The 11,073-nt window shown below is 37.9% G+C and overlaps 1 protein-coding gene across 1 annotated transcript; it reads right to left on the reverse strand.

Annotated features, from left to right (window-relative positions):
• Positions 1-1,229: 1,229 nt before the first annotated feature.
• LOC306770260 (CD81 antigen-like) lies at positions 1,230-10,865 on the reverse strand. Its single transcript, XM_079259105.1, has 8 exons — positions 10,721-10,865; positions 9,261-9,375; positions 4,129-4,226; positions 3,950-4,024; positions 3,730-3,843; positions 3,512-3,610; positions 1,973-2,056; positions 1,230-1,856 (listed from the first exon to the last, which is right to left on the reverse strand). Exons 1-8 carry the CDS (start codon positions 10,784-10,786, stop codon positions 1,791-1,793), a joined length of 717 nt encoding a protein of 238 aa, XP_079115231.1. The 5' UTR covers positions 10,787-10,865; the 3' UTR covers positions 1,230-1,790.
• Positions 10,866-11,073: the final 208 nt, after the last annotated feature.

Consider the following 11,073-nt stretch of genomic DNA (forward strand, 5'->3'; position numbering starts at 1 on the left):
GACTCCCAAATCAAACACAACAGCATCTGCAGTCAGACACTGGTCTTGGCTATTGAGGCCCCTGTCTCACATTCAGTCTTTCACTTCATCATTAGGAGCATTGTCTTGCTGAAACAGGAAAGTTGGCTTCCTCTAATTGTTTGCACCTTGTTCAGCATACCACACGTTTGGCTAAATATGGTTGTCTGCGATAGCTGTAGGACGTCTCTAATCCAGAGCCAAAGGACAAAGTTCAAAACTCCAGCAACAGACCAAAGGAACAGTGGCAAGGGTGAACTTGCAGCAGAATTACACATCCAACACATACCATAAAAAAGAAGTATGAATGAAAAGTGTATAAATGCAGGCCATTCAAGAGGTTCATTCTGAGACTGTGTTCAACATTTATGTGAAATTGTTGGTCTGTTCGAGCTCAAGGTTATCCTGAAATTTAAACTTTGTTACACTGCACAGATTCTTTTTTCTCTGGAGAAAAAAGTGAACCTGTTCGGTTAACAAATGTGTCTGGGTGTGTCTGCTTTAATTGTGCTGGAAATACAAGTCAGTTGAGCTGTTAATGTCGTTAGGAGGGCTGCGTGGGAGAGTCCAAACTGAGGTAGCGCGTATGATGGTGCCCCCTCGTGGAGACCAACAGAAACTACAAGAGGCCTTTTAACTCAACTGATTCAATTCAATTCAATTCAGCTTTGTTACAGGTTCACTTCACAACAAAATACACCCCAAGGCAAGATAAAACAAAACAAAACAAACAAAAAAAAAAATCATAATACAATCCACTTCAGTCTAATTAACTGTAATCTAATGAAAATCTAATTAAATTAAATTCTTTACCATCTAAAATAGTCCAAATAATAGCTTAGCTATCAAAATCAAACAAATATATCAAATCTTGCCAAATAAAAGCCAGTAAGAGCAGCCATCTGTCTTGACCAGTTAGGGGTTGAACGGGCAAGAAAAAAGAAGGGTCAACAGCCAGCATAACTTCAAAGTAGGGATACTGCAAAACTTTACCAGGGATATTTCAAAACTGCTGATTAATGAAGTGTTTTTAAGTGTCTTTGCAGTTGAAAAATGACTGAATGAGGGAACTGCTCCCTGCTTACCATAGACTGTATAAAAGGTTGCTTACAGAAATAGAGCTCAGCCTATGATGGGAAACACATCTAATGGGTTACATGCAAAAATAAGTAAGTTAAAAAAGGACAGAAACAAAGTAAAACTGGTACAAGAGAGGTGACATAATTTATTAGCATTTTTAAAACAGGTTCAGACAGAAAGCATACAAAGTTTGCCTCTATCCAAGGAGAGGTGTTTTAAGTTGCAACAGAAAGAGAGGGTTCATCAGGGTCAAAGAGGAGACACAGTTGACTGAAAGCATCTTTGCTGATTAAAGAAACCCCGCTACTTAAATAATACTGTCACACTGCAGTAAGATGCAACATCAACAATCAACCAAAGAAAACACACTCACCAAAATGTTATCAACATACATGTATATCTACAATTTATACATCCATAAAAACAGAATCAGTCACATCTAGAGAAACATTTTCCAACAAACTGCGTGTATAAAAGTAATACAACCTGTGTTGATGACTAAAGATTGTCTCACCTCAAGAATGTAAACTATTGTCTTAAGATCAGTGGTGATAGATAAACAACTTTTTAAAAAAAACATGTCTAGTCTAAGATAATAGAAGATATAGCCATCTCATGTGAAAAGCAAAAAAGCCAAAGCACAAAAACACTTTAGCGTTGAGTAATGTGGCTTGTTGCTGCTTTCTGGACAACTAGTACACTCCTGGGCTGTTACGGATCCCACAGCAGAGCACCATGGTGAAGATCATCTCAAATATCTAAGTGAAGAAAAAAATAATTATGTTTAAGCAGTTACACCTCATAAAATGGGAGAATTCTTTGAAATATTGACAAAACACAAGACGATCATATTGATCATATGAATGAAATTCACCATGATGACGGCGACCACCAAAGCAGCCAGACCGATGAGGTAGAGCTTCTCGGAGAACAGCATGATCAGCTTATCATGACAGCTCTGAAAGTAGACGGAGGCGTGATGAAGAAACTATGACTAATGAGTTCTAATGTAACTCTCTCTTTCACACACACAGACATACACACACCCATTCTGTCATGGATTACAAGTTATTGAGAACTTTGTTAAAACAACAAACTCTTTTAATCACTAGTGCTGACTGTACATTTATAAAGAACTGATTACATAAAATATCTGATTACAATGCCAATACTAACTTGGAGGTGGTTTGAGTCAAGGTTATATGCTACTTCATAACACCCATGTGGACAAAAGCATAACTGAACACTATGATTCTGTCCAGAGATGTCAAAGTCCACTTGAAAGCCACTGTCCTGCATATTTTAGATGTTTCCCTGCTTCAAGATGTCTGACACAAATTGATGGATCATTGTTGTGTAGAACAGTAGCTCCCAACCTATTTCTGGGACCTATTTTTCATGCAACTCTTAAAAAGCTGTGGATCCCCTCCACCAACCTGCTGAAACTATGCTTGGCTCTGTATTGTTCTTAGCTAACTTCTCATCATAAAAGATGTGTTCTGGTTGAGATCTGCCATTTTCTATAACCACAGTTGAGTTAGAAATGAAAATATGGCCTTTTTGTAGGGTTGCACTGGACACATTTATGAAAGTGTCACGAAATAACATTTGTTGATGTGTTTGGTGTTTTGTCTTTAGTTCTAGTTTCCTGTTTTATTTTGTAGATTTTCCTTGTTCAGTTCGCTTGCCTTGTTTTTTGTGTAACCTTTGTTCCTGTTCATATTTTTCAGCTGGTCTCGTTAGTTCATCCATTTAATCTGTGTCTTGTTTTGTTTCCCAGTATTTATAGCCCTTGGTTTCAGTTCTGTTTGTGTCTGTTCAGTTCAGTTCTGAGTTCTGCAAATAAAACGTCTTCATTCATCATTTCTGGCTCTGTTCCTGCATTTGAGTCCTCATCTCCTCATCCTGATATGAAAGTACCAATGAGAAATGACGATGAATCAACAAGACAGAGTTTAAGTACTAAACAAAGAGAAGAAAATAAGGTGGGGCATATATGCCGTTGGGCTTGACCAGGTAATGGTCAACTAATATTAATAATCAGTTGTAGGTAATGAAGAGAGACCACAATGTGTTGTGTGTATCAAAATGTTATTATCTGATATTATGAAGAATGAAGACAAACATGCTACAGCCATTATTACAGTCCATGAAAAGGGGGCCCTGCAGTAAAAGTTTGGGGACCACTGATCTAGAAGAACATGAAAGAAGTGATTTGTTTACTCAAACAGCAATGCCATTAAACCTGAAAGATACATTTTTTATTTGTTCCAGAGATAGTCTACTTTCCCTCTGTTCTGCAGTCAATTAAACTCATGAGTTAAGTTTGTCTGCCAGACAAAATTCTTGTGGCCAAATATTAACTAGTATCATAAAGTGTTTCTTAATAACTAAATGGAGAATTTGGGCATACGTGGGATCTCTGAAAAGTCTCTAGATGTTTTCCAGGACACAAGGTAGTAGCCACTTGCATGAAGAGATTAGTGTCATCTCCCTTTCCACAGCAGTCGAGCTGAAGGAGAAAACAAGAAAAGGAACATTGATTAAACAACCTGCGCAACAGAAAACATATTTCTTTCATTATATATGACAATCTAATGTTGCAAGTGAAAATGTTCTTTAATGACATACCGTACTGTGGAAAACCCCCAACACCTTGATAGCTGCATCTTTACTGGGAGACCCTGAGACATCCACTGCCTTGATGTATGCAGAGTCGTAGAAATTAATAAGCTCTTTGGAGATCTATGGATAATCAGGATCAGGCAGCACCACAACAAACAGATCAGGTTTACTGGAGCAGAGGAAGATGCATACATGCAATATGCTGTGTGTGCTATGCTGTACTTACTGTGTCTCTGTTCATGAAACCCCAGATCGCTGCAGCAACTTCACAGGCAAAGAGGATCACCAAAAAGAAGAAGAACTACGGAAAAATAATCCAAATATTTAGAATTACATAAATGGAAAAGAATTTCTTCTGGAATAAACAGAACATTGAGCTACTAAGTCTATCAGGGAAACACTCACCGTCCCTAACAGGCACTGAGATTCCTGGATGGCACCATAACATCCAAGGAAACCCACAAGCATCATTACAGCTCCAACAGCTATGAGTATGTACACACCTGTGAACAGAAAAAGGGGTCAGTCAGACACTTGGTTCATCATAACACCACTGGGGGGCAGCAGTGATAGCGCTGGAGGTCTCTGCTCCAGCTTCCTGGATGTTTCTCCTGCCTTCTCAGTGACATGACATGTTGGCATCCTGAAGATAAACAGCTCCAGGGTGAGAAAGGGGGAGCTGACTTCACATAACTGTTGGCCAGGTTGAGGAAATGCCTTCCGGACACCCCGGACTTCCCTGCAAATCCCTTTATGCCCTGACCGCTGACCCTGAGCATTCCCCAGGAAACAGGATGGACCATGTAAAAACACATGCAGCCATACACACACTTTTTTGAGCCACACTGATGTAAATAAAAATCTATAAACATTTAGATGCAGAGAAGAGCGTGCAAAGGGCTCCACTGGAGGAAAAAATCAACTAATAGAAAAAAAAGCTCCATTTACAGCAGGTGACCGGGTTATGTTTTCTCTAGCTTACAAACGCACTGCAGAGATGAAACTACAGTATTTCTCCTAAATGTCCTGTACTATTCTTCAGATAGTTTAATTTCTACAAATTCTTTTTTTTTCCTTGAAAATCCATTTAAATTGCAGGATTTTTTGAATGCATCAGCAAAATGTTTTGAATATTTCAGAGGCTGAAGTAGGCTCAAAGAAGAAATTCTTAGGAATAGGTCTGTTTTCTATTTATCACAGGAAGAATGTGTGTGTGTGTGTGTGTGTGTGTGTGTGTCAGAGGGTGAGAGGGTGTGAGCTGTTTAAACAGGAAGTGACAAAAATAAATTCACATTTTAAATTCCCAAAGAAGATTAAATTCATTGTGATTGTTTGATAGTTATCTGATGACTAACCTTATTTGTTTTACTCCATTACCCACATGTAAGCACCCTCCCTTGATTTGATGGCAGATATGACATAAAAACTAAAAACATGACCATCCAAAATGCCGTGTCTTGTCAGGTGCTACATATTTAGTGCTATCATTTAAGTTAAAAAGATTATTTTTCTTTTATTTTAGTGAGACTCCATGGGAAAAATGCAAGTTTTCTGTTCTTAATCACACCCAAACAACCACACAAAGCCTCTAATGTCGCCTGTCAGAGCTCTCAGAAAGGAGCAGACCGTTTCAGACTTCTGCCAGCCTCTAACACCTCACACTGTATCTCATTTATCACGCACAACCAGTCCCCATCCTTATGTCTACGCCCCCCATCCCCCCACCCTGCCCCCTTTTTCTCTTTCAGAACTTTTGTTGTACTGAGAAACAGCTACCAGGGCCAGTAACTCTGCAATGCAGCAAAGGAGTCATTATTTCCACTGCTTTCCATTACTATGACAACACCCTTTGAGGTTTGGAAGCTATTGAGTCTTTAAAAGAGACATGCAATTTAAGGCCCCCGGAGAAGTTCATTTATTTCTTGTCTCACGGTGTAATCTCCAGAAGGAATGGGAGGGAGAGGAGGTGAACACCAGCTTAAAGCCTTGCTTGCACTTCTCACCCAGCATTTCAAAAAATAAGAAAACTATGAGGTCATTTTCACACTGCTGGAGAGCGACAGAAAAAAACTGAAATGAAATACGTCACATGTATGTAAATGGATAAATAATGAAGATAAATTATTAAGAAAGACCACATTAACCTTTCCCTCCATCATCTGTGCCAAAGACAGACTTTAAAACAAAAAGAGGTCAGAGAAAACATGCACAGAGCTCCGACTCACTGCAGTGAATGTCAGAGTTACCCAGCATGGGTATGACCCAGCTTACTGTAACCCAGAATGAGTCACTTCTTAGAAGATGTGCCACTAAAGGTGCCACTCAACATTTCTGGTTACTGGGCCTCCTGTAGTTTTGGATGACAATTATAGGGTATAAATAGCTACCGAGTTCAGTTATAGTTTAGTTACAGACAGCACAGTCTCACAAAAAAAAATATGTGTGATGTTTGTCCACATGTCCAAAGCATAGTACTAACAATGAACAATAAAAACCATTTTGATTTTTTTTTTATATACAGAGGCATTAAAATAACATGATGCAAATCTGTAACTGTTTGTAGGTCAAGCTGAGCCTTGCCAGGTCTTTTTTCATTTCTTTACCCTGTTTTTTTTTCATTTTTTATTCCTAACACTACTTAACTATGAAGGACACAAAGGTGGAAAAATGAGATTTGATCTCTTGCCTAATATTTGTGGAGCCAGAGTGAACAACCTCCTACCTAAGAATAATCAGTGATGAACATGTAAACATTGCGGTACAGGACATCTGTGACGGTTTCTGATCATAAAAAACTTAAACCTGTTTCAATTAACAGAGGGAACCTTGGCATGTAACATTTCCAACCTGAACCCTTGGTTGGTGGTGATTTGCATCACCAGTGACGCTGTAGGACAGGGTAAAAAGGGTAAAGGGTAAAAAAAAAAAAAACAGCAGTAATTTAACTGTGCTTGAGAATTAGTGACAATGCAATACAACAGCATGATGTAACATCACTCAAAAACATGTAACATCTATTATTTTATCATATACACACACACATATATACATATATATATATATATATATATATATATATATATATATATATATATATATATATATATATATATATATATATATATATATATATATATGTATGTATATATATATATATATATATATATATATATATATATGTATATATGTATATATGTGTGTGTGTATATGATAAAATAATAGATGTTACATCACTCAAAAACTAATGTTACATCATTCATACATTAAAATTTATTGAACAATCCTTTGATGTTTTCACTACAGTCTAGTTTTTTCTGCACTTCTCAATCAGACTTTTGCCCCTGCTGACAGGTATTTTGTCCCACTCATCATAAAAGTCATTTGTCCAGAACCCATTTGTTTGTTTTCCTTCAACTCAATTAAATGAAAAAACGTTGCCTCATATCAATAAATTATATTTAGCAAATATTTACTTATTGTTCCTTGTTTTACTTTCCAGTTATTTAAGTGACTGTTGTAAATTCAGCCTTTTCATTAATAAACAGGTATGAATAAATTTGAGGACACTGTATATATATCATGATTGTTAAACTTTACAAGATAATTTTTTTAAAAGTGGAAATCGGTGAATGAATGTGAGAACTTTGCTTAAATATTGATTATGTATTTGGGAAAGACTGAATAATGTCACAAGAGGTTACAAACAAAACAAGGTATGACTTATTAGTATGTTATACCAGATTAAATCCTAGTTTCTGAGTATGTGAAGTAACCCAAAATAATATCACATAAAGCTGTTAAAGCAATACTCAGAGCTTGAGTAAATGTACTTCCTGTCTCTGTAAATAACTATCTGTATCCTGCCTCCGCTCTCATGCCATGTTAACTCTCTACCCATTAAATATGAAGCTGGAACCAGTTCCCTGCCAGTCAGCTGTTATCCACCCAGCCACTTTAGCGTTTTAGTGGACAGATCCAGGCCAGCTGTTCCCCCCCATTCATTGTCTTTATGCAAAGCTAAGCTAACCCTGACCCGGCTGGGACTGCGTATTTACCATACAGACATGGGAGTGTGATGGTTTTTTCTCATCCACCTCTCAGCGGGGAGTTGAAAAGTTGAACTACAACTGTCTGAAAAGCCACAGCACTAACCAGAGCGGAAAACTGCCACCAATAATGATTTCAAGCACTGGTGCAGAGGTAGGAGCAAGTGTATTCTCAGTCTTATATAAATACCACTTTACTGAGCCAGTATGCTAAAAACACCCACTTCATACACTAATTTGAGGGATAATATGCACATGTAAGGCTGCTTGAATTATGCAAGGGCGTGTGTTTTTAAGGGAGGGTTTAAAAAAAAGAAACATTCCCTTGATATCACTTGGGTGGGCCTCTCTTGCCGCCCTGCTTTTAAAATCACGAGTTTGCCTCTCTTCTATAAAAAGCAGAGGTTTGCCTTTGCTCTGTATACTTACGGAGGGGTAAGTAGTACGCAGAGCGGCAGGAGCCCAAATGTAAATTAATAGGCTCACTTCAGTTCACCACTACAGCAAACCCAGATGATGGACCTTTGAAACATTTACATCATGTCATGTATTGCAGCCTGTGGATCACAGGAGGCAGAGAAGAAGGCAAGACAATGACTTGTGTCCTGAGTTCATGTAACGGCCACAACTTCTGACACATGCAACTGATTCTGTGGTATCATTTTTGCTAAAGCTAGCAAGTGCTTCTTTTGCAGTTTCAAAAACCATTCATATGATTAAAAAGTGTGAGCAAAAGAAGGCATTGGCTCTTGTTTTTTTTATTTATTTACAGTCCTTAAAGGCTATTTCTTCAGAGTCCACATCTGTCCAAACAGCTGTCTGAAGCATCTGGCTGCTTTCTTGAAAGTGCTTCAGCAAGACGCAAGACTAGTATTTTCTTCCTCAATATTTATCTGATACAGAGATCAAGGAATATCATGTGGTAAGGTAGATGGTAGCTGGGACACTTAAGTCAAGCTGCGGATTTACGTAGGTCCTGTTTCCTGGTCTTTTCTTAGAGGTCAGGACGCCCATTCTAACTTTACACATCACAGTCAGCTAATATTAGAAAGCTGTTTATAATATCTAGTTAACTTTAAATGTACATTTAACTGTGAAATTTTTTTTTTTATAAAGACAACTTTATGATAAAATATAAATTTACAGGAAATAAATAGATTAACAGAGTTAATTTACATAGTAATCTCTGTATGACTACTTCTCTGGTCACGACTGTAAAATGTGTAAGCTGAAGAAATTAAACTAAATTGGGCATGGGACATCAATGAATCAAACAATACAATCATATTTGTCTAAGAGATCTAGTCTTTTATTTGCAGATAAATCCTGTAAAGAGCTTCTATAACATCTTATGTCCTTAAGCCTATCTGAGTCAGAACAAATGTAAAATCCTTTTACAAAAATACCTGGGTATTGTGACCTAGTGTAGTGAATGTCAGACAGACTCTATTATTGTACATGACCTGTAGGTCTCCTGTAGTGTATACTCACTGATGTAAAAGGTGCCCGGTGCCTGTTGACCTTCAAACTGCAGTATGAGGAGGTTGCTGGTTTGGCTGTCATGTCGTAACCACAGAGCCACTCCTAGGATAACACCTCCAGCCAGCTGGACCCCCGACAAAAAAATAAATAAATAAAAAAGAAGGAAAGAGAGAAAGAAAGAAATGTAGGCTTTAATTATTTGCTCTTTCATTTCTCACTTTGATAAAACCTTTGGGGACAATACTAAGCGGCAGGAGGAATGTTACAATGATTTTTTTTTTTTTTTTTAAAGCCAGTCATTAACTTTTAAGACTTTAAAAATCCAGTCAAGGTGTTTTCATACATAGCCAAGCGGGAAATCTATGACATCTGGGTCAGCATAGAATAAGAATAACCAAGGATCAAATTGATATCCATCCTCTGTGCCTCAGTGACCTGCAGCACCGACTGAGCTGTCACAACATTGTTTAAAACATTCTGTATCTTTAAAGCAGATTTTTTCTTACAACTGTTATCATGAACTTTATTGTCCCATGCCAGCATTTAAATCAAGATAGCTGGCCATTTTTTCCCCCTATTCTTTTCTTTCTGCCCTGCCTCGGCTCCATTGTTCTCACATAAAAACAGGAAACTAAACCCTCTACGCTCTGAAAAATAGCTGAATGAGGAAGAGGGAGCTCAAGAGTTTTCACAAGTGACAGCTCTAAACCAACAGAGGAAACAGTCAATCAATGCAGTGTGTCCAGGATTTGGTGGCTCTATACCATCTAAGCCATTTAAAAAGTTAAACAACTGACATTTAACAAGCAAGTGATCATTTCTTCACAACCACAGGTCAACACCCACACTGTCCGATTTGATGTGAAGATGAGGGCATGGAGATGTTATGCCTTGTACCTTGCTACTGAATAAGTGCTCAGAAAACAAGATGAACTCAAGGAGAATCTTGAAAAAGAAGACACGTTATGATGAGGGATTTCTGCCTTTTTTAGATATTTTGAACTGCATTTTATCATCTTGTACTAAATAGTAGGTGTCTCCTTAAATACAACATAAACAATCATAAATTTTCTGCCAGTTCAGGACAGTGTCACGACTAAGTCGAGGAGATGCTGGATCCGAAGCAAAGTTAATGGGACAAACAGATAAAAACACAGCTGAAGAGGTCTGGGGAAGCCAACCCACCACGAATGGCTCACGTCTTTGACGTTTTAGTCACCTTAAACTGCTGTGGAAAGTAACTGGGCATTTACAGCTCCTGTTAGATTTAGTTATCCTGATTCTTTCCTTTGACCAGATTGGGCCTGTTGGGCGGGAATTTCTCAATTTTAAAACCAAAAGATCTGAGTTACACACATGCATGTATAAATATGCTTTAAAGCATCTTTAAAATCAGATGTTTCTGTTTTTAGGCGTTTTAGGTAAACAAGCGCAAGACGAAAATAAAAAGTTAAATAACTTTGACTCACCCAGAAAATGAAATTAAAGAAGAATAACATGTATTTTATGCATTTCGTGCAGCCCGCAACAGCCATGTTTTCACTTCTTTATCAGCTCGTTGCCTCGCCCCAAATCAAGAATTTGTGAGACCAGTCTACTTCCAGCGATCACACACTCTCTGCCAAAAGACTGGGTTTATTCAGGCCAGTTAGTATAAGCATCCATACAGCAAACTCCTCCCCCATAATGAGGAGTGAAAACCGAGACGGGGAACTGCCCACCAACTACAGCTGACAGGAGAAGAAGGCTGAGGGGAAATAAGATCTTTATCTAAGCCAGAAGATACCCCATTTCCCACTAAACGATGAAAAAATGAAGGAAA

This window comes from Telmatherina bonti (genome assembly GCF_933228915.1).
Source record: "Telmatherina bonti genome assembly, chromosome: 2".
Taxonomy (NCBI): Eukaryota; Metazoa; Chordata; class Actinopteri; order Atheriniformes; family Telmatherinidae; genus Telmatherina; species Telmatherina bonti.